Source organism: Rhinoraja longicauda, chromosome 3 (genome assembly GCF_053455715.1).
Source record: "Rhinoraja longicauda isolate Sanriku21f chromosome 3, sRhiLon1.1, whole genome shotgun sequence".
Lineage (NCBI taxonomy): Eukaryota > Metazoa > Chordata > Chondrichthyes > Rajiformes > Arhynchobatidae > Rhinoraja > Rhinoraja longicauda.
The window spans coordinates 55,975,510-56,000,548 of NC_135955.1; the positions used below are offsets into that span (position 1 = coordinate 55,975,510).

The following is a 25,039-nucleotide window of genomic DNA, read 5'->3' on the forward strand; positions in this document are numbered from 1 at the left end:
GTGACGTTTCGGGTCGAGACCCTTCTTCAGGTCTTACTAATTTATAGGTTCAATTTGCCAAATCTCTGATCCTCAAACATATCTTTGATCAATCAATTTATCACTTCAGTCATCTTGAGATCACAGCTCATTTGGTCGATCTAGATCACAATTTCATCCACATTTTTGAAAATGATAATAATTATATATCATGTATAATTACATGGCTTTATTTTCAAGCCTGTAATTACAGCTCCTTCCCTACTTTTTCCCTCCAATTCTGGATTGCTGATCAACCATAGCAGTTTTGCAGCAGTTAAGTTGTAAACCAGTTCTTGAAATTTAGGAGGAAAAAAAGTTAGCAGATTTAATACTAAAACTGATACTGTTTATGCATTGTGGAAAAGAAATGCCATTATTTAGTCAACTTAAAACAGACATTACCAGGTGGAATCATACCTGTGTAATCATGCAGTAAATTGCTCCCATTCTCAAGATTACAGCCTTGCAAACTTTGGAATGTAATCGTACTGCAGCAGCATCTGTTAAATGTGACAGCAGAGTAGACTTATACTGCTGATTGCATATTTCTGTGGATTATACACAGTGTTGTAGCTGGTAGCCTCAGAAACTTAAGTTCGATTCCGACCTCGGGTGCTCTCTGTGCGGAGTTTGCATGTTCTTCCTGTGACCATATGGCTTTCCTCTGCATGCTCCGATTTCCTTCAGATTCTGATTTCCTTCCACATCCCAAAGACGTACAGATTTGTAGGTTGATTGGCCTCTGTACAATTGCCCCTAATATCCTAGGGATTGGATGCGAAGTGGGATCACATAGACAATAGACAATAGACAATAGGTGCAGGAGTAGGCCATTCAGCCCTTCGAGCCAGCACCGCCATTCAATGCGATCATGGCTGATCACTCTCAATCAGTACCCCGTTCCTGCCTTCTCCCCATACCCCCTCACTCCGCTATCCTTAAGAGCTCTATCCAGCTCTCTCTTGAAAGCATCCAATGAACTGGCCTCCACTGCCTTCTGAGGCAGAGAATTCCACACCTTCACCACTCTCTGACTGAAAAAGTTCTTCCTCATCTCCGTTCTAAATGGCCTACCCCTTATTCTTAAACTGTGGCCCCTTGTTCTGGACTCCCCCAACATTGGGAACATGTTTCCTGCCTCTAATGTGTCCAATCCCCTAATTATCTTATATGTTTCAATAAGATCCCTCCTCATCCTTGTAAATTCCAGTGTATACAAGCCTAATTGCTCCAGCCTTTCAACATACGACAGTCCCGCCATTCCGGGAATCAACCTAGTGAACCTACGCTGCACGCCCTCAATAGCAAGAATATCCTTCCTCAAATTTGGAGACCAAAACTGCACACAGTACTCCAGGTGCGGTCTCACCAGGGCCCGGTACAACTGTAGAAGGACCTCTTTGCTCCTATGGAACTAATGTGAACGGGTCGGCATGGACTCAGTGGGACAAAGGGCCTGTTTCCATGCTATATCTTTCAATCAATCAAAACCTCATCAGATCCTGACAGAAACATAGAAACAAAAACATAGAAAATAGCTGCAGGAGGAGGCCATTTGGCCCTTCGAGCCAGCACCGCTATTCATGGTGATCGTGGCTGATCATCCACAATCAGTAACCCGTGCCTGCCTTCACTTCATATCCCTTGATTCCACTGGCACCTAGAGCTCTATCTAACTCTATTTTAAATTCATCCAGTGAATTGGCCCCCACTGCCTCCTGCGGCAGAGAATTCCACAAATTCTCAACTCTCTGGGTGAAAAAGTTTTTTCTCATCTCAGTTTTAAATGGCCTCCCCTTTATTCTTAGACTGTGATCCCTGGTTCTGGACTCCCCCAACATTGGGAACATTTTTCCTGCATCTAGCTTGTCCAGTCCTTTTATAATTTTATACGTGATCTGCAAGTTTAACGAATGATTCACCAGCTTTCGCAAGAGGCTTGTTGGAGTTGGAACCTGTAGGAAGATGGTCTGGATGCATTTGAAGGTCCCTGGGTCTACTTGTACAGCCATGCTTCCTTAACTTCCTGATGGTGGTCAGTTTTGCACTGGATCTTTGATGTCAGCATCAGGGCAAAGAATGATTAAACACAAAATAACTATCCCAACAATGTGTATCAACTCCATGTCCTGGGAAGCTTTCCTAAATGTGGAGGGTGAGATTTTTATGCTTGCCACACCAACAATCATGTAACTTGCTGCTTAAATATCTCCCAAACACATCACCTCCAGAACAGTCTTTGGTCTTGCTAATCTCTTAACCACCCCCTTTCACTTTTGTTCTCACCCCTTTTTGTTATTAAAATTCTCCCAATCACAGACATTCACTGATATTCCCCCCCCCCCCCCCCCCCCCCGCCCCCTTCCCCTCCACCCACCCACACCACCACTACCACCTCCCTAATCAGTTTAAAACTTGCTTTTACCAGACTATGCTTGGCAGTTACTGTTTTTATTTTAGGTTTCCAACATCTGCAACATTTTGCTTCACATTCATTCTCCATTTGGGAAAACACCTCAGGCAGGATTGTAGGATTGTTAACCACATCCAATGAGGCCAGGTTAAACTGTTGGTCACCCTTCAGCAAGACTGCTCTATGTTATGGACTATGCCATAGTATTGGTCTCATTTGCAAATTTAAAATTAGAAACATCTAAGTGCATTGAGCTAAAGTAAGAGTAAAGCTGTGCACCTTTTAAAAGCACTATATCTGTAGTTGAAGAGAGTTTACATGTTCCCATGCTGTGCTGTCGTTGTCTCCCATACTAAAGAGCCGCAGTAGATTACTTCACACCCAGCCAGTAAATGACCCTGCTAGATAACTCCAAACATCACTATACAGCGGCATCCTGATGATTTTAAGAGCATTGACAACATCTGATATAACTCTTTAAAGAGTTAATTAACTCAATCAGGTACACTTAAAGCTATGCCCATAAACATTTTTTTTCAGAATATCAGCAGGAACACAGTCTGCTGAAACAAAGTTTTCCCTCCTGAATAAATCAAAATATTCCTTACGTTGCTAAGGAAACCAAAATGTAAAACACAAGTATCTATTCTATAACAATAGTTTCCATGTCATTCAGATAAGGTTACGTTCTAGTTTATATACAGTATAGTCTCCACTAAATAATTTCTTGCAAATCAACCAATTAACCACCTGCAGCATTACTCAGAGAACATTTCTTTGAAATTGTTGTACTCTTTCCATGGCTGCTCATTTGTTCCTTTCACAATCTCTGTTTTTCTTCGTGTTTTCTCCTCTTCCGTCTTCCTTTTCCTTTGCATCTTTCCCTTTTTACATGGATCTCTCATTGTATCTTAGAATCACTGTTTGTCTTTTTCTTCACTAATATCAGTATGACCATTGTTGAAATATGTACCTCTCTTTTCACCTCCAAATATCTCAGTTTCTTTTTACATCTATTACTTCTTTTCCTTTCACCACCCACCAGCACCAGGAGACGGATTCAGGGGCTACATCATTGGACAGCCAAAGACCTTACTTATTTTATGGGTAATTATTACTGCAGGGACATGAGCAAGACAGAGAGCAAAATAAGAGAGAGAGAGAGAGAGAGAGAGAAAGAGAAAGAGAAAGAGAAAGAGAGAGAGTGAGAGAGAGAGAGAGAGAGAGAGAGAGAGAGAGAGAGAGAGAGAGAGAGAGAGAGAGAGAGAGAGAGAGAGAGAGAGAGAGAGAGAGAGAGAGAGAGAGAGAGAGAGAGAGAGAGAGAGAGAGAGAGAGAGAGAGAGAGAGAGAGAGAGAGAGAGAGAGAGAGAGAGAGAGAGAGAGAGAGAGAGAGAGAGAGAGAGAGAGAGAGAGAGAGAGAGAGAGAGAGAGAGAGAGAGAGAGGGAGAGAGAGTTGCACAGAGCGGTGGCGTGTAATAAACTTTTGAGTCGGTTCACGGGCTCGTCGGCCGCCTGTATTTTCTGCGGTGAGGAAGAGACCGTGTTCCACGTGTATATGGAGTGTGAGAGGTTACTGCCCCTGTACCAATATCTGAAGGGGTTGTTCCTCAAGTTTTGGTTACACTTTAGTCCTATGATTCTAGTGTTTGGACACAAGGCAGGGAGTGGGGAGGGTCGTTCGGGGGGGTGGGACCTCCCTGTTGGTTTGCTCTTGGGCCTGGCCAAGATGGCCATTCGCGGGTCCAGGCAGCGGGCAGTCGATGGTCTTGCCAGAGCTGCCTGCCCCTCTTCCGGGCCTACGTCCGTGCGCGCGTGTCCCTAGAGTGGGAACACGCGGTGTCCACGGGGACTCTGGAGGCCTTCCGTGGGCGCTGGTCACTGCGGGGGGTTGAGAGCATTGTAAATAATGAAGGCAACATTGTACTATAATGATTACTTGATGTATTGTAAACTCTGAATGTGGTTTTGGTGTGGTGTATCATGCGTTTGTGTTGAATAAAGTCTTTGAAAAAAAAAGAGAGAGAGAGAGAGAGAGAGTGAGAGATAGAGAGATAGAGAGAGATTGTGAAGTCAAGCGATAGACTGCACATAAAAGAAAGAAATAGACAAAAAGGAAGAAAAAAACTAGATCATGCGAATAAGGATATAGAAGAGGACCGGAAAATTAAGAGTAAGACTTATTTTGGCTACTGTCCTGAACAGGAGGTTTTTCCTGACACTGTCACACAGGATACAGAACTGGGGCCAAAACTGGTGTTGCTATGCTCAAGATAAGCTACATTATTGTAGCATTAACAGTGGGAAGGAAAACCAGGAGCTGGAGTTGCCGCCAGGTTGGGTCCAGAACAATGTGGGTAAACGTCCTGGCCAAGAAGGGAGAAACGGCTCAGAGTAAGACTGGGGCAAATGTATTGACGTTAGATCCTTGGATGGAAAACCCTAGAATTAGACCTATTCATGGAGCTTTCATAGTGCAGATTGTTGGTGAACTAGAGCTAGGGTTCGTTGTAAGTAAAGTTAGATTCCATATATACACACAAAATGCTGGAGTAACTCAGTGGGACAGGCAGCACCTCTGGGGAGAAGGAATGGGTGATGTTACGAATCGAGACCCTTCTTCAGACTGCGGAAAGGTCTCGGTCCGAAACACCATCCATTCCTTCTCTCCAGAGATGCTGCCTGTCCAGCATTTTGTGTCTATCTTCAGTTTCAACCAGCATATGCAATTCCATCCTACACATTAGATTTCATATAGTTGTACCACACTACCCAAAGCCAATGACCTGCTCGAACAAGAGAGAACTTAACTACTTCCTCTTGACATTCATAAACACTAGCTGTCAAATCTTCCACCATCAGCACCCTGGGGCTTACATGTATATTTCATGGCTACGTGCTGCTTAGAGGCTGGGTATTCCACAATGAGTAACACACTTTCCCAAACACTTTCCGTCATCTAAAAGACACAAATCACAAGTGTGATGGAAATATTCTTGCTTGCCTGGATGAATGCAGTTTCTGCAACACTCAAAAAGCTCAACACCACCCTGCACAAGCTGGCCCAGTCCTGACTGCAAGAGATGAGCTGAAGGATACCCTGGATATTGGTGCAGCCAATGTGAAGGACCAGAGTCTAGGGCCCTTCCACTGCTGGACGTTGAGGGACAGAGTCCGGTGGAGACATCCTTTAAACAAAGGAAGGATGACACCCCAGGGGGCCACATGGGAAGCAATGGTGTTCAGTGTAAAACAGGAATGAACACTAGCGTGTATGACAATATTGAATGTACGAAGAGGTTTTTTGCATAGATTTTGTTTTGCACGTTTTTTTAATTATACATGAAGTTGATTTTTGGGAAAAAAAACACCTTGATTTCCTCCCATCTATCTCTACTTTTTAGACTTTAGACTTTAGAAATATAGCGCAGAAACAGGCACTTCAGCCCACCGAGTCTGTGCCAACCAGTGACCACGCTGTACAATAGCACTATCCTACATACTAGGGACAATAATTTTACAACTTACCGAACCCAATTAACCAACAAACATGTACGTCTTTGGAACATGGGGGGATCTGGAGCACCTGGAGAAATCCCACGCTGTCACAGGGAGAACGTACAAACTCCGTTCAGACAGCCTGTCAGGATCAAACTTGGGTCTCTTCATTCCATCTACAAGCAAATGTCCCGTTCCTGCAAAGATCTGCAGTTAGTAATTAAAACTACGAAGTCCAGCTCACTGGTGTTGAAACCAATTACAGCATCTCAGCTGTGACCAGCTAAATCAGCACCAAATGAGACTGAATTATTTCGTCCTAGTTTCAATCAGCTGACATTGCCGATTTTCTTGATTCTGGCAAAAAAAGACTGGAAAATCACCACACATATGTTAAGGAGAAGAAAATCAGGTCTAGATCCTGCTCCTCACCACTGCCAGTTGCAAATTACATATGTATGTTTTATAGGTGAGAGGATTGAATTTGTTTATATTGTTAAATATCCTGCTACTGCTCAATCTGTGGATTCAAATGTGGTGCAGCCAGTTCTGATAAAGGTCCGTTTTTCTGAAACATTAACACTCTCCACAGATACTGCCTAACCTGCTGAACATTTTTAGGCTTTCTGTTTTTATTTCAGATTTCCAGCATCTGCAGGTGACTTTTATTTACAATGAAACATCAACACTTTAATGAGTTACTGTTAATACATTAAACTACCAAGGAGTGAGAGTTTCCTGACAAAGAAAGAAAGAAGAGAGAAAAAAATAATTAATAGAAGCATTAATTACTCCCTGTATTTTAGATTCACCAGGGTATTATTATATTTTAAAGAAAAATCAATATTGGGATATGGGGAGAAGGCAGGAACGGGGTACTGATTGAGAATGATCAGCCATGATCACATTGAATGGCGGTGCTGGCTCAAAGGGCCGAATGGCCTCCTCCTGCACCTATTGTCTATTGTCTATTGAGATTTTACCTTTGTAACAAAACCTCTAGATTTTCTACTAATTGCTTGTTAATTACGGTGCGGCACGGTGGCGCAGCGGTAGAGTTGCTGCCTTACAGCGAATGCAGCGCCGGAGACTCAGGTTCTATCCTGACTACGGGCGCCGTCTGTACGGAGTTTGTACGTTCTCCCCGTGACCTGCGTGGGTTTTCTCCGAGATCTTCGGTTTCCTCCCACACTCCAAAGACGTACAGGTATGTAGGTTAATTGACTGGGTAAATGTAAAAATTGTCCCTAGTGTGTGTAGGATAGTGTTAGTGTGCAGGGATCGCTGGGCGGTGCTGACTCGGTGGGCTGAAGGGCCTGTTTCCGCGCTGTATCTCTAAATCTAAAAATTTTAAAAAAGGAAGAATCATTGCTCAAGTAATCCCTGCTCAAGGAAGAGAGAATTTGATTCAAATTCCAGCAATCTGGGTTCATCCCGAATTCATCCCAAATGGGTTCAATCCTGAATGTGTGGAGTTTGCGTGTTTTCTTGTGACCGCGTGGATTTCCCCTCACTGCTTTGGTTTCTTCTCACATTTAAACTTGGATTGGTCAGTTAATTGGCTACTGTAAATGACTCTTTAATGCCAAAAAGAAACAAAGGCAAGAGGCAAATGGTCTCCTTGTGTGTTGTAATAAGTAGTAAAACCATAATTTCTCTTGATTGGTTGATCCCTCGTTTTTAAACCTAACCCGGGGCCTAGGGAATTGAATAGACATTTATAGACTCCACAATCTCAGAGGCAGGCCGCAGCCCACGATCATAAAACATAGAAACATACAGCTCAGATAGCTGGTCGCCAGCTCCGATAAAGCTGGAATATTTTTTCCATCAATATTATGCATCTCCCTTTCCCTGAAGACGAGCAATTTTGTAATTATAGTATTAATTGATTGCTGCAGGGTCTTCAATATTTCATATTTATGGAGCCTATAAACATCATGTTCGAGCAGTAAAAATATGTCAACAAGCAGTTGAAACTGCAAGTGCATCCCTTGCCAACCCTGACCTATGGTTCTTTTACAGACAGCCAGGGACCTGGCTCAGCAGAAAGCATGATAATGTTCAACCATTGGGAAACACTGAGTTACTCGTCCAGTCCACAGCTTTGAAACCATAGGTTTCCAAATGAATAAAATCTTCATTTTAAAATGATTGATAAGATTTTAATAGATATCACAAAAAGTTATAAAAATACCTTACAAGTTATTAAATCAGTCACAGTTATGGCCTTTTTTTGTGCCGAGATTACTATACTAGCTAGATAAGATCTTTCACTCACTGCAATGTGTTATTATATTCTCTGCAAATTTCTTTAAAATAACATCTTTTGAACATATTTTGTTCTTGACTTTATATTACAACCCTCTAGTAGTAAATCAATTAGTTCGGTTTTAAAGGCAATTCTTTACCATTGTGCTGTCCCTATTAAAATCAAGGGTGAGTTTACTGTTAACATCATTGCCATCGGCACAGTGGGTTTAGACCACTGAGGAGTAATCTAGGATGACCCAGAATTGGTATAAAATTCCACGTAAATGAAACTGTGAATGTTAACACAGTTATATCCCAAAGTAATTGAATATAGAATTGTTCTAGAGTCTGAAACATTCTGACCCAAAACGTTATCTGTCCATTTCTTCTAGAGATATTGCCTGACCCTCTGAGTTCCTCCAACACTCTGTGTTTTGCAACAGATTATTCTCTGTTACAGTATTTAAAAACATAAATAACAGGAGATTCAAGGATTTCCCTGAGAGTGGACTAATCTCCTGTTATACTAAACAGCTTGCTACTAGTATTGCCATAAAAGGAATTAAGACTAATTTTCCCATTTTCTTTTCACATGCACAATTTAATTTTAAACAGTTCAACAACAAGCCTTTCCCTTCACCTATCCCACGACTGAAGAAGGCAGGCGGTTTTTGAATAAAGTTTTCAACTTCCTAATTATTTCTGTACACAGGGTTAAGAAAAAAAGGTGATAGTTTTCAATGGAAACTTACTTGATACTTTTAGTGTAAAATTTCCCACTACTACAAAGTAAATATTTTTTCTCAACATTTTTAATTGTAAATTTCAAAGCAGAGTGACATAGCAGCAAATCTCAACTTAAAACTGCCTAGATTTTTACTGCTCAAAAGATCATTAAAAAAAATCAAATTAAAATTAGTTTGTTTGTTGTTAACAGGACAATGTTGATTGCCCATAAATACAATGCCATTCAAATATCTTGTTTTGGCCCAACGTATCTACCATTTGATTTTGGATGCCTATCAGAAATATCAATTTAAAAACAATACCAAAAAAAGGCATACCATGCAAGAGATGTCAATGCCACGATGCAGGAGCAGAAGACTATAGAACACAATCTGCAAAATTCTAATTTGAAACCAAATACTCTTGTTGAGAATTTAAACTGGTCTTTCCAAAAAAACATATTTCTATCCAAACCATGTGCCAATAAAGAAGCCCAAGACCATAAGGATCACTTGTGCCATCTCAAATTAACCGGTCGCTTTGCAATAATGGGTTAATTTAAATGAGAATCTTCAAAGGTTCTACCACCTTTGGAAATAGTACTTCATGCATTTGGAATGACAAACAGCTAACCCTGATCACAAAGGAGTCTTGGCTTGTGTCCTCCTTTATAGATGTGAAAGCTGGGTCATGTACTTCACACAAGAATGAGAGTGAGACCAAAGGAGAGTAAACCAGCACACTCTGTATTGACTGGAGACTGTTTTTCACAAGAAACACATTGTTGGTAATGTAATAAATATGAACTGCAGAAGCTGGTTTTTTACCAACAATAGACACAAAATTCTGGAGTAATTCTGCAGGTCTGGCAGCATCTCTGCAAAAACTGGATAGGTGACGTCTATCTTTAGTCATTCCAAAGATGCTGCCTGACCTGCTGAATTACTCCAGCATTTTGTGTCTATCGTTGGTACCACAGATGCTGCCTGACCCACTGAATTACTCCAGCATTTTGTGTCTATCTTTGGTAAAAACCAGCTTCTGCAGTTCATATTTATTACATTACCAACAATGTGTTTCTTGTGAAAAACAGTCTCCAGTCAATACAGAGTATGCTGGTTTACTGCAAACATACTGCTGACTGAGACACATGGTTGCAGAGGCATCACAACTGAGTTCAAATTCTGCACTCCATTACATCTAAAAACATATCCTTCCAACAAAGATCTGTAGTTAGTATTAGAGCCAGGAATTCTACCTCCCTGATACTAAACCTCAGCTAAGACCAGCTAAATTATGAGATTGAATTATGTAGTCCAAGTTTCAATCAGCTGACATTACCGATTTTCTTGATTCCAGCAAAAGTGACTGGAAAAATCACCATGCACTTTTAGAGTCATGGAGTCATAGAGTGATACAGTGTGGAGTGTGGAAACAGGCCCTTTAGCCCAGCTTGCTCACACTGGCCAACATGTCCCAGCTACACTAGTCCCACCTGTGCGTGATTGATCCAGATCTCTCCAAACCTGTCCAGTCCATGTACCTGTCTAACTGTTGGGATAATGTTGGGATAGTCTTTGCCTTCACAACATCCTCTAGCATCTTGTCCCATACACCCACCACCCTTTGTGTGAAAAGCTACCCCTCAGTTTCCTACAAAATCTTTTCCCGTTCAACTTAAACCTGGTCCTCGATTCACCTACTCTGGGCAAAGCCTCTATGCATCTACCCGATCTGTTCCTCTCTTTTGTTAAGTTATTTCACTTTTGTTAAGGGGAAGAAAATCAGGTCTGGATCCTGCTCCTGACTCCTGCCTACTGCAAATTACACAGGAGAGGATTGGATTTGCTTGTAATGTTAAACAGCCTGCTCGTGCTCTGTCTCTAGATTTAAATGTGAAGTGCAGCCAATACTGATAAAGGTTCGCTGTCCTCAAATGTTAACTCTCTTCGCTGATACTGCCTGATCTACTGAATATTTTTTGGCTTTTCTGTTTTTATTTCAGATTTCTAAAGCTCCAGCATCTGCAGGTTTTATTTACTTTTATTTACAATGAAACATCAACACTTAGGTGAGTTATTGTTAATACCGTAAACTCCCAAGGTCTAGAGCAATAGCAAGGTCTCAAGAAAATCAGTGTTGTCACTGATATTTTGGAGACCCATGCCCATAGACAAATAGATAAGCTGAGTCAAGGTTGGTGTAGTTACTGCAGAGAGAGGAAAACGAGTCCAGGCAAACCAGGAACTCTCCAACCTCCCTCTTGATATTGGATTGTAGTCACTGTTGTAATGCTTGCCACTCACATATCAGACTCTCCTCACACCCATTGCCAAGGTCCACCAAGTGGCTGATTTATTATGTTTCTATCTGACAAGATGTTGGATAGCCCTACACATTGAATTGATTGAATTGTTTGAAAGATATAGTCTGGAAACAGACCCTTTGGCCCACCAAGTCCACGCTGCCCATTGATCACCGGTTCACAACAGTTCTATTATCCCACTTTTGCATCCATTCCCTGCACATTAGGGGTAATTTGCAGGTCCATTAACCTTGAAACCCACATTTCTATGGGATGTGGGAGGAAACTTGAGCACCTGGAGGAAACCCACGTGGTCACAGGAAGAACATGCAAACAGACAGCAACCCCAAGGTCAGGATCGAACCTGGGTCTCTGGAGCTGTGAGAATGCAGCTCTGCGCTATTGTGCCAAACATAAACTAAAGGAATGCCTTCACATACAATGCCTTCTATTTGCTAAAAAGATCCTGACAGTTCAATTTGATCTCAAAGACTTGTCATTTTATTTTTGCAGTGTATTTTAAAATAGGCACCTACTCTTCATTTCTAATGTTTTTTGACAAAAGGGGTTTTTTTGCACCCCATTTACAGAATTTAAAGCAAAAAAATATGGGTACAATTATCTTCAAAGGAGAATGGCACCTTAAATCTTCCTTACATTACCACCTCTATCATCCCAGTTGATTGGCTGCAGATGTTCCTGCAATAAATAGCCTTGATCAGCATGCACAATTGCTATATTGATTGGAAGTGCCCTTGACTTAAGGTATCATACAACACAATAAAAAATTAAGGAGCACAAGCAGAACTTAGGTCAATGAAAGTCAAATGATCGACTTTCCAGTGGCTAGAATTATAGATGGAAGTAGTTACTGGAAACCATTAAATTCATGGGATATTACTACAAACATTCCGCCAGAAATTATCCTCAGCCAGTCATTTTCAGCAACCATATCAGCGACTTCCTCTGTGGTGAGAACAGGGGAAGAGATTCACAACGGGTGGTGGGTGTATGGAACAAGCAACCAGAGGAGGTAGTTGAACCTTTGGACTATCCCAACTTTAGACAATAGACAATAGACAATAGACAATAGGTGCAGGAGTAGGCCATTCGGCCCTTCGAGCCAGCACCGCCATTCAATGTGATCATGGCTGATCATTCTCAATCAGTACCCCGTTCCTGCTTTCTCCCCATACCTCCTGACTCCGCTATCCTTAAGAGCTCTATCTAGCTCTCTCTTGAATGTATTCAGAGAATTGGCCTCCACTGCCCTCTGAGGCAGAGAATTCCACAGATTCACAACTCTCTGACTAAAAAAGTTTTTCCTCATCTCTGTTCTAAATGGCCTACCCCTTATTCTTAAACTGTGGCCCCTGGTTCTGGACTCCCCCAACATTGGGAACATGTTTCCTGCCTCTAACATGTCCAACCCCTTAATAATCTTATACGTTTCGATAAGATCCCCTCTCATCCTTCTAAATTCCAGTGTATACAAACCTAGTCGCTCCAGTCTTTCAATAATGCAGGTACATGAAGCAAGAATATCCTTCCTCAAATTTGGAGACCAAAACTGCACACAGTACTCCAGGTGCGATCTCACTAAGGCCCTGTACAACTGCAGAAGGACCTCTTTGCTCCTATACTCAACGCCTCTTGTTATGAAGGCCAACGTTCCATTGGCTTTCTTCACTGCCTGCTGTACCTGCATGCTTCCTTTCAGTGACTGATGCACTAAGACACCCAGATCACGTTGTACGTCCCCTTTTCCTAACTTGACACCATTCAAATAATAATCTGCCTTCCTATTCTTACCACCAAAGTGGATAACCTCACACTTATCTACATTAAACTGCATCTGCCATGCATCCGCCCACTCACACAACCTGTCCAAGTCACGCTGTGACCTCATAGCATCTTCCTCACAGTTCACACTGCCACCTAGCTTTGCATCATCGGCAAATTTGCTAATGGTACTTTTAATCTCTTCATCCAAGTCATTGATGTATATTGTAAATAGCTGCGGTCCCAACACCGAGCCTTGCGGTACCCCACTAGTCACTGCCTGCCATTCTGAAAGGGACCCATTTATCCCCACTCTTTGTTTTCTGTCTGTCAACCAACTTTCTATCCATGTCAGTACCCTACCTCCAATACCATGTGCTCTAATTTTGCCCACCAATCTCCTATGTGGGACCTTGTCGAAGGCTTTCTGAAAGTCGAGGTACACCACATCCACCGGCTCTCCCCTGTCAATTTTCCTAGTTACATTCTCAAAAAATTCCAGTAGATTAGTCAACCACGATTTCCCCTTCGTAAATCCATGATGACTCGGAACGATCCTGTTACTGCGATCCAAATGCTCCGCAATTTCGTCTTTTATAATTGACTCCAGCATCTTCCCCACCACTGATGTCAGACTAACTGGTCTATAATTTCCTGTTTTCTCTCTCCCTCCTTTCTTGAAAAGTGGGATAACATTAGCTACCCTCCAATCCACAGGATTAGCTACCCTCCAATCAAGAAACAGTTAGACAGGTACATGGATAGGACAGGTTTGGAGGGATATGGACCAAGCACAGGCAGGTGGGACTCGTGTAGCTGGGACATGTTGGCCGGTGTGGGCTAGTTGGGCCAAAGGGCCTGTTTCCTCACTGTATCACTCTATGACTCTATAATACTGACATGACATATGCCTGCTTGAACACTTTCTTCCTTTACCCAAGCACAGCACTGATGCTGCACTCTGCTACTGTAAATAACTGAGAGAATTGAAAAGCTGAATGTAACCAGCCCAAAGAACATTCACCACTGGCTGGAGTGGTAAAGCCACAATAAGAAGACATCCAGGGCAAGCTAATCTATCTAAATGCCAGCAGCTCACATAGATAAGAGGGAAACTTTATGCATTATTGAAAGTTGTTAAGAAGGGAAATGCCATCAGGAAGAGCAAGGTATTATGTGGGTCTCCCAAGATTTAGAGTTTTAACTAATAATGTCAGAAGAGCAATGAGGTCAAGAACCTTTATTGCTTAAAAAGCATGGAGAGTTAAGGACAAGAAGGTGACAGCTGGACCATTGAGAAATGGGAATTTGAGACAGAGAAACTGGGTAACTGTCCATTTTGTGACTACATTTCAACAGATGGAAAATCATGCTGTCACAATTCAGGTGGGTACAAAATCACTAACCATTCATTTTTGCATCTACTCTCTTTTGCATGCCGAAGCCCCCAAAATAAAGTGACACAGAGGTGGTGAATGCCATAAAGTTAAAAAGGTCAGGATTTATAGTCAATGGCGTAAGTTTCTGATCAAAAGAGAAATGTGGCTGCAACACATAACAAGAACAACATTTCTGATGCTTTCTTTTAGTCAAGCATTTTTTTGATTTACACATCAATGACTTTCAGGAAATTAAAAGCTAAATGTTTTCCCTTCAATTTCTTGCTGACAGATTTAACGAACGTTAGGCTGATATTGACCAAACTTTTCTCTATGTTGTCAACCATATTCTATTAACATTTATTTATCTTCAGTAATTCTAAGGTTGCTTGAAATTTTCCAACTAAAAGTCATAAAACAGAGTCTTCTGAAAAGCAACATTGGACTTTTTTGCATTAATGGAGTAAATTGATTTTGTTTAAAATATTGCCTTTGCTCTGGATCTTTCTGGAGTGCGGTCACAATGTTATTGAAATTCCTTTTATCTCATCATCAATAACAGCTACATATACAACTGTCTCCACATGTTTTACAGGCAAATTTATCAAACCAAGCTCACTTTTATTGACATATTAAAACAGAGTTTTAATAGATAGTTTTAATCTTATGCTTGGCCAGACTTCGGATAATGCAGATTTTCATCCTAGCCTTGCCACAGTCTGAAAATGCTATATTTTCTAGGAAAGCTTACACTGCTGTTATAATTGTATTGAAGCAATCAGAGCTGTCCAAGGATTATTCTGATTCTCCCCTTCTCCAATATAAACTGGACCTTCGTGTGCTCTTAACAAATGGACAATTTTCTTAGTGTCATCTCAAATGCTTCTTCACTAATTTAAGCAGATATGGGCCTGGGGATTCCAGTGAGTCAAAGAGGATGTCATTTAAATCCACCCGGACAGCTCTAGCAGCAGAAAAGTGCAGTCCATTGGCTGCCCAATCTCTCATGGTGAAAGAACTCTCTGAGATACAATAGAAAACCAAGGGGTTGGGTTTGGAAGGTGACTTGGGAGGGTGAGGTGTGAACAATACAAAATCTGTGGACAAAACAGGCAAATAAATTGGCAGCCAGCTAAATCACAGCCCTTGTCTTAGCTGGCAATTACTATGATAATTTCTAATAAAGATTAAAAAACGCTCATATTATTAAAACAATACATTTTACATTTTTCAGAAACATAAAACTTGTAAAAAAATCTTAAACATATTCAAAATTACTTTTTATAAATCAAAATTAACTAATACTTTCTTGTGCTCCTCTTTGCTATTTTGTTCCACTGAAAATGATTGGAAAACATTCCTGTAAGAGGTTAAGTGGCCCAAAGTGTTTCTGAGGCTCCCCTGCACCCCACCTGGACCCACACCTATTACCCCCCCACCCCCCTTCCACTTACATTTCTTCCTCTAGCTTCCTAATTCACAACTCTTTCTCACAGCTTCTGTATTTTCATCTCTTGGCCTTTGTCCAACCATTGCCCATCAAAACCCCACTCACCTGCACCCACGTGCCCAGCTTTCTTCTGCTCCTCCTCACTTTTAGTTTCCTCCCTCCTTCCCCACCACAATCAGTCTGAAGAAGGGTCCTGACCTGAAATATCGCCCATCCATGTTCTCCAGAGATGCTACTAACCTGCTGAATTACTCCAGCACTTTTTGCCTTTTTTTGCAAACTAGCATCTGTAGTTCCTTGTGTCTGCACTATTGTGGTTTGATTAGCTAGTATAACCGATAATTTATTGTATTATTGTTTATGGTATATTTATGTTTGTGCTTTGCGTTAAAGCTGCAGCAAGTAAAATGCCGTTGTTCAGTTCCCAGCACATATGACAATTAAACACTCTTAACTCTCTCTTATCTTGGCCTCTCAGCTTTCTGACATCTTGCCTGATGTCTAGTTCTGAATTGCCTGCGATTTCCCACAAAAGTCTTGCCATTTGATTAAAATTACTCCATCACCTCATCTTTCCTAAACTCTTCCATCTCCTTCTCTTCCTTGGAAACATTGCATAAAATCCACTGCCCTCGCCAAGATATTAGTCACCCAACCCATTGCCTTGTGCTTTTTTTAATTCAATTTTTACAGTTGCTCATCTATGGAGTAACTTGGGACATGTTTCTAATTTTAGAGTCATTGCAAATATCTTGATTATTATAGATAAAGGGAAAAACTGGCTGCTGTGTTTACATCCATAATAATCAATACACTTCAAAAGTAACTCATTGTTTGAAGGTTTTTGAGATGTTTGGCATGACACAAGCACAAAAAACCAAGTGCTGTTTTTGTCACTCAAGGATGCTTTCTTCATAGAAAATGAAAAGACCCCGCACATTTAAGTGACAAACTGTCATAGCAATAGAGAACTGATTGAATGCAAAGTTTTGCTAACTGATGCAACGTAAGCCACAACTATGGCTGAGATTAAAGTTGACACTTTAAGGGATGGTATTAACGGTAACAAACAAGGACGGTTTGGTCTTTGGTGCTATGGTTAATGAAGCTATCAGAAACCTTCATCAGGATTATCGGTCTGTGATTACTCTATTCCAGGATTAATTAGAAGACTAAGAAACTCTGGACGGTCAATACCAGGAATATCCAAACTATGGCCCACAAGACAAATTTACCAATTCTTAGCTTGACCGACTGAACAACATATGGGATCCAAGATACCATGTGCAGTAGAAATTGCTCTGCAATCTCCCACCATTTCAAAGAGTGTATATCATGGAGCAACAGTTGGGAACCAGCTCATGGTAGTCAAATAATCGTTCAATTGGAGGGCAAGGGTTAGAAAGTGATTTGTCAGTATTTGGGAGTGGGCAAAGAATATGCTGTGTCCTTGTTGGAAGTTAAGGGTTGAGAAAGGCTTGAGTGATTTTGAAAGGTCAAAAGTTGGAGAAAACATCGCAAAATGTGTTTAGCAAGCCTGGTTCACAGTTGCTTGCTATTCACCACTCTTTTCTTTGCATCGGACAATTCTCGATTTAAATCCCATTTAAAGTCATATATTTCAGTAAAACCACTTTCCACTCTTCTAAACTTCATTGAGCAGAGTTCCAACCTATTTAACTTTTCCTTGTAAAGCTATCCCACCTTGCACCTGCGCTGCATGGTTTGGGAATAGTGCCATCCATGACCGCAAAAATTGCAGAGTTGTGGACGTAGCCTGGACCACCACACAAACCCACCTCTCTTCCACTGACTCCATCTAAATTTCACGTTGTCTCAGCAAGGCCGCTAGTATAATCAAGGACCAGTCTCTCCCCAGTCACTCCCTCTTCTCCCCTCTAGAAATACAAACATTTAAAAATGCATACCTCCAGATTCAGGGATAGTTTCTTCCCAGCTGTTATCAGGCAACTGAACGGTCCTCTCATCAGCTAAGGGGCAGTCCTGACCCCATTTACCTAATTGGAGATCATTAATCGGACTTTATCGGACTTTATCATGCACTAAATGTTGTGCCCTTTATCCTTTATCTGTGCACTGATGACGGCTTGATTATATTCATGAATAGTCTTTTCTTTGACTGGATAGCACACAATCAAAATTGTTTCACTGTACCTCAGTACACGTGACAATAATAAACTAAACTGAAGTAAACCATAGTGAACCGAGCCTGGATGTCCTCCAATGTTGTAAATATCTCCTTAAACACAGTAACCACAGTTTGCAGTGCTCTGTGTCATGAGGAAGGTGAATCAGAACTATTAATGGGGAATGTTGGTGGTTGTAGTCTGATGATTATCAATCTCTGAAAAAATGGTGCTTCAGAAATTTATACAACCCACTTGTGCATTCTACAGTTGGATTAAGACTTTGCTATTTTTATGCTCCAAACCCTTTGAAATAAGAGCCACATTTCAATTAGCCTTCCCTATTACCGGCCCCACATGTGTGCTGACTTTCTGTATTTTGTATACAAAGTTCCCTAAATGCCTTCTAATGCAGTTTACTGTAGTCTTTCCCATTTAAATAATACTCTGTTCTTTTAATCTTTTGTCTAAAATGAACTTTCACATCACTATCCATTTACCAACTTATTTTTGCCTGTTCACTTAATCTATCAATATATCAGCATGAACTGTTTTAACCTCCTGTAAATTTGGTTTTTATTCATTTCTTTCCTTCCTCCAATCCATAAGTAAATCTGGTACACAGTTTCAGTCCCAGCACTGCTTTCTTTGATACTCCACTGGTTACAGGTTACCAACCTGAAAAGATAACTCTTCTCAGATCTGCTTCAGTCTGTTAGCTAATTATCTATTCAAGACAATATATCATTGGGGTTCTTAGGTCTCTTCCACCTGATCATCATTTAAAAAAAATTTAGATTTAGAGATACAGCGTGGAAACAGGCCCTTCAGCCCACCAAGTCCACGCCGCCCAGCGATCCCCGCACATTAACACTATCCTACACACACTAGGGACAATTATTTACATTTCACCCTGTCAATTAACCTACAAACCCGTACGTCTTTGGAGTGTGGGAGGAAACTGAAGATCTCGGAGAAAACCCACGCAGGTCACGGGGAGAACGTACAAACTCCGTTCAGACGGTGCCCGTAGTCAGGATCGAACCCGAGTCTCCGGCGCTGCATTCGCTGTAAAGCAGCAACTCTACCGCTGCACCACCGTGCCGCTTTTGAGAAGCATAACCATAAAACATTTCTGGAGAAATATCTTTAGGAACCATGAACAAACCAAGCTACTTTAGAGGTTGTCTTGTCTAATGAGGCAGAATTAGTAACCTGATGGCTAGCTAGTTTCTGGGGCCGAGTGATCAAATATATACCATTTTTACAGTAAGCTCAAGAGACAAGATTCAATTAAATCTTGTGTCTGGAATTTAAATGAAGACAGCAAAATGAATATGGAGAGAATAGTCTAAGGTAGAGTTGAAAATTAGAGAAAAAACATCTACAAATAAAACAACAGCAAAAATTTACAGATATATAATTTTCAATTAATGCATGTTTATTTGAGGGACAAAAACTCCATTGGAAAAAAACCATATTTGTTAGTTAAAGATGTAATTGATAGTAAATTAAAAGTAAGCTAATAATATTACAAAGCAGAAAGATAAATCGGAGGATCAGTGGAATTTTATAAAGTAATACAAATACTGATTGAAGAGGATTCATATGCGAGTACACTAGCAAAAAAATGTTTTAAAAAACCCAGATGGCAAGAGTTTCCTTAATCTTGTAAAAAGTCAGTAGCAGAAATCAATATGTCCATCAGCAGCTGAGCCAGGTTAATTTATATAGATGAGTTTAGAAATAGCTGATTCATTAACAAGTGTCTTGCATCTGCCAAAATAGACATCATCAGAAATAGTGAGATGCAATATCAATGAGGAACTTAAGGTAATTAATGGTAGTAAAGAAAAGTCGTGAAGAAATTAACGGAGCTAAAAGATGACAAATCACCAAGACCTTTCAGCCTGCATCTAAAACGTGCTAATATTGTGGATTTTTAAGTGATGATCTTCCAAAATTCCTGAGATTCACAAACAAATCCAGCAAATTAAGAGAGAGCAAATGTAACCTCCTATTCAGCCAGGAGGGACAGCAACACAATGGGGAACTGTTGTCAAAAAAGTGCAGGCATCAATATTGGGAGTTATAGCTTAGTGTTTGTTCACTCACCTCTGAAAACGTGGTGCTATTATAAATTAATTTAAGCCAGAGCAAGAAAATTTAGCACACATTTCTGAATATCTCAGTTTATCAAGAACGTAAACAGCACATAAAACATAGAACAACCCAGGACCAGACCACTCCCCAGAATTTCTATGTTGAAAATAATGCCAAGTGAAACTAATCTTGTCTGCCTGCATGTGATCCATATCTCTCCATTTCCTGCACACACATGTGCTTATCTAAAAGCCTCTTAAGAGCCGCTATCATATCTGCCCTCACCATCATCCCATTCTAGGCACCTACCACTCCCTATGTAAAAATCTTGCAGTATTCATTACCTTTAACCTTTCCCCCTCTAATGCTGTGCCCGCAAGGTTTTGGCATTTCTACTCTGTGAGAAGTTTTATAAACTTCTATCAGGCCTCCCCTCAGCCTTCAACGCTCCAGAGAAAACCATCCAACTTTGTCCAACCTCCCCTTTATAGCTAATATCCTTTAATCCAGATAGTATCCTGGTAAACTTCTGTACCCTCTCCTAAGTTATGAATTACTCTTTTGATTTGTGCTACTTTAATAAAGACCAATTAATCAAGAAACAGCGTTTGGAAGAATCATTTTTGTTATCTCAGAGTGCGGTGTGTGCGTATGCTATACCTCCATTACATCCCCGAGCAGTAATGGCTATCGAAGTTGGACTTTGAGACGGTATAGAAACTGCCATTACACCTTCTTTACCACTTGATCTACTAATGTTGCCACTTTCAGGGAGTTATGGACTTGGACCACAAGATCCCTCTGTTCATCAATGCTGTTAAACGTCTTGCTGATACCTGTATACTTTCCCCTTACATTCGACCACCCAAAGTGCAACACCTTCCTTTGACTTGGATTAAACTCCAACTCCATGTTTTCTGGCAAGATTTTCATTCTCCCTGGCCTTGTTTTCGCAGTATAGTGGCAACATCAGTGTAATAAGTGAATACAGAGAAACACAGATGGAACATGTAGAACTGGTATTCCTTCTACTTTGTGAACATATTGTTGTACCTTTAAAACACAGTAATTTATTCCTACTCCTCTTGTTGCTCTTATAATTAAATTCAGGTGTCGCACAACACCTGCTCCTTTTCTTCAAATGTTTCAGTGTGGGAGAAAATCTTATAATTGCTCAAAACAAGAAATCAAAGTAGGTGTTACATAAAAGAAAAACGTGAGGTTGTTACCAGACATGGATACAATGTGCTGTAACATACCAGCTGAAATAAATGTTGATTGATTCCCCAACATGGAGTAAAGTGTAGCCTGATCAGCGGCCCACTGAATCTCGACCCTTAACGTCACCTATCCATGTCCTCCAGAGGTGCTGCCTGACCTGCTGAGTTACTCCAGCACTTTGTGTCTTTTTTCCACTGAATTTTATGCACATCAAAGGACAATACCAGTTGTCTTTACATTGTGTATGCTATCAGTGTTTGTACTTCCTAACATGCCGTTTGCTTACTTGAATGTATTGAAAAGAAAGCATTATGATAAATTGACAAATTTGATTGTGTGGCTCATTTTATAATACAAGAAAAATGTTATAGCACAATAAAAAAAACTATAACATCTCACCAGTCTACACCTCCCTCTCCCTTTCATATTGTACCAAATGAACAAAGATAAATTGGAGAATTACCACTTTTACTGCCAGGCATCATGTTTTATAGAACTATTAATTTTGTTTCTGCTAGCTCAAAAGAAACAGAAATTAGATGGTAAAAGTACTGGCACATTTCAAAATCTTTTTAAAATTGCGATATAAATATAGATGAATTCCTCAGGGAGTTCAGGAGGTGGTGTGTCTGCTTCCCAACAAAATTCTGTTCCCCTGCAAGAATCGTGTTGGAGTTTTCTCTTTATGCCCAAAAATATGAGCTTAGAATGTAAATGTCTCTGTGGACCATTGGTACAATTAGTGAAAAATCAGAATGTTGATTAATTCAATTGTGGGAGTGGCCTGTTTAGTGAAAATAACTGGTTTCCAAGGACAAAGTTTTAAAACCAGAAACTCAAGGGTAAATAGCAGTTACAATTCTGCCACATTGTTTTGCTTCAATTTCACTAATTTCAGGTGCATTGCACTGCGAACTAGTTCACACTCTGGTAGAGATGCCCATCCAGCATAGACACAAACATCCATTTACAACCATTTACATTTTGCAAAACGTTGGTACTCACAAGTGTCGGGTTTGAGTAATCCATGGGAATTCCTGAAGTACTGTGGATTTTCAATCACCGGAATCTTTGTCATTCCAATGATAACTGCATCAGGGCCACCTTCTGAAGAGGATGGAGTGTTGCTGCCATTAGTTACGTGATGCAATGGACTGGCCGAATCATCATCAGTGCTAATTACTGAAGAAGGACCTAAAAATATATTACATCTATTAAAATCAAATCCAGATGCAAACCCATCAGTAGCATCGACATCATTAAAATGAACATAGATCTATTAACTCATCAATCTATACATTTTGGAGCAAATTAAACAGTAGGTTTAATTTACTGGCTATCTGTATTTGTTAAAGTGTTCCATGTAAATAATGGAATATTTATTAACTTCCAGGAACAACATGTCAGAATTATTTTAAAAGTTTGGCTCCACAATTTTTCCCTACCAAAACACTTGAAAGAATACTTTGTGTAATTGGTAATAAACACATTCCCATGTGCACTGTTAATTTTCTACAGCATGTTTTAATTCCCATACATGCCAACCTATAAAATTCAGAAACTGTTCTGCAAAAAAGTCGCAGCTGATCCAAAAAGCTGAGAACACAAACCAGAACACTAATCAAACCCCATGGAGGCAGTCATAGCTTGATGGTAGTTAAATACATTTAGGTATTTTTTACCATTCACTTTGATTTCATGGTAATGGTGTTTTGAATTTCATATCAGAATACATTTTTTTGTCAAATGTAAGTCCCTTGGAAATGACATACAAAAGGACACTGCATGTGGACAAAATATATTTTGATCAAAGACATGGGTATACTCGATGTGGAATTAGAATACAGTGAAACACACAACTTGATTGTTTGAAGTAGAATTTGTTACATCTGAAGATGAAGGCATAGGTAAAAATATTGTCATTGTGAGTAAAGGCACATTAGAAAGACATATGAACCTGGAAAGGTAGGTGTAGGATTGGCCACTTAGTCTGTCAAGTTACTTGAGCTTACTCAAAATTAGATGAGATGACTCTTAATTTATAATCTGGCCATCCACCCATCTTCACTTCAAAGCCAAATTTTGATTTGCAGAAGGGTTCATTTCACATAGAGAGCTAATAAATAGCAATGATAAAAGAATATTACTCATGTAGAATGCTCACTATTGATCTGTTGCCCAAGTTTTTTGCTAAATTGTAATTGGATTACAAGCAGTAGGAATATTTTTTAAATACCCAATTTATAACCAAATTAGTGTACAATGTCATAACAATTTTTTTTCTTTCATTTATTTTCCAACAGTCTTTTAAATACCAAGGTATAAATTCATTCTGCCTAATTATATGTTGTGCAGTAGCACTGAAGCACACAAGTTAGGGAAATCTCAGTTTTAAGTTATGTTCTGTGCTCAACAGAGGTGTGCAGTTGGAGAACCATAATTGCCTCGGGGAAGGGAGTGAAGAAGAAAAGCTTTAAGCTTTCCATTTTTGACTTTTGTCAAACATCATGAATCAGTCCATGCCGAGTAAGAACTAAACAAACAGCTAGGCATGGGCTGATGACAGGAAGGGCACTAGCAAACTCTCAACATTCACTGGGATTGCCATCACTAAGTCCCTCACTATCAACATCTGGATTACATCAATCAACTAAATACTATGGCTACAAGGTCCATATTTGAGTATCCTGCAGCAAGCAACTCATCTTCTGACGTTCCAAAACATATCCTTCATCTAAAAGGCACGTCAGGGTTGCGATGGAATATTCTCCACTTGTCTGGATGAATGTTGCCTCCCCCACAATACTCGGGAATCTTAACATTATCCAGGACAAAGCAGCCCACTTGATTGGCATGACAAGCAATATTACTCCCTGCACTAAAAGAGTACTAATCCACTGTCAATGTGCATCATCCATATAATCCACTGTCATTACTCACCTTTGCTATTGACCTCTACTTTCCAAGACCTCTACTTTCAAGGGCGGTAGCCAAAGGAACAATGCCACATCCAGATTCTTTTGCTGGCCACCCATTCCTCATGTAAATATATTGCCTTCTTTCATGCTCTCTAGGATCTAGAGCCTAGTTGTGGGAGTACCACCAACTGAATGGTTGCTACAATTCAGGACGATAGCTTATTGCTATCTCCTCAAAGGTAATAAATGAAACCTGGCCATGTCAGGGATGCCCTTATAACATAAGAGGGTTTTTTTTTTTAAACATATGTACATATAGATGGGAGATCAAGACAGGAAGATCCATTCATTAATCTGGGCATCAAAGAGTCAACTAATCTTGATGAACATGAAATAATAAACAGTAAAATTCAATCCTAGACCATAGCATCATCAAATCGAACAGCATTGTAAATTTCCCCGGTGTGGGACGAATAAAGGAATGTATTACAGCAACAGGTCACTTTGGCCCACCTCACCCATGCTGGCTGACGCCTATCTACACTAATCCTATTTGCCTGCATTAGGCGTGGATCCCAGCATGCCCTTCCTGTCCAAGCACCTGACTAAATGCCTTTTAAACTGTGTACTTGTACCTGCAACATCTTGTTTCATTCTTTGAGCTGCAGCACCAATCACTGTACAATTGCTGAATTTTAACGTTTCAGCACTTTTTGGTATTTCTAACGAGTCTTTTATTTATTGATGTCTGGTTTCAGAGTCAGTGGGAAGGAGAGAACTCAGAAGCATGGGCACCCCAAATGTCATGGAACATTAAACCTATCAT

The 25,039-nt window shown here is 40.3% G+C and overlaps 1 protein-coding gene across 1 annotated transcript in view; it reads right to left on the bottom strand.

Moving 5' to 3' along the window:
• Nucleotides 1-25,039, bottom strand: part of ntrk2a (neurotrophic tyrosine kinase, receptor, type 2a) — a 216,031-nt gene that overhangs the window by 64,380 nt on the left and 126,612 nt on the right. The window contains exon 12 of the mRNA XM_078396175.1: nucleotides 22,301-22,489. Coding sequence (XP_078252301.1) covers nucleotides 22,301-22,489 — 189 coding nt within the window. The remainder of the gene's footprint in view (nucleotides 1-22,300; nucleotides 22,490-25,039) is intronic.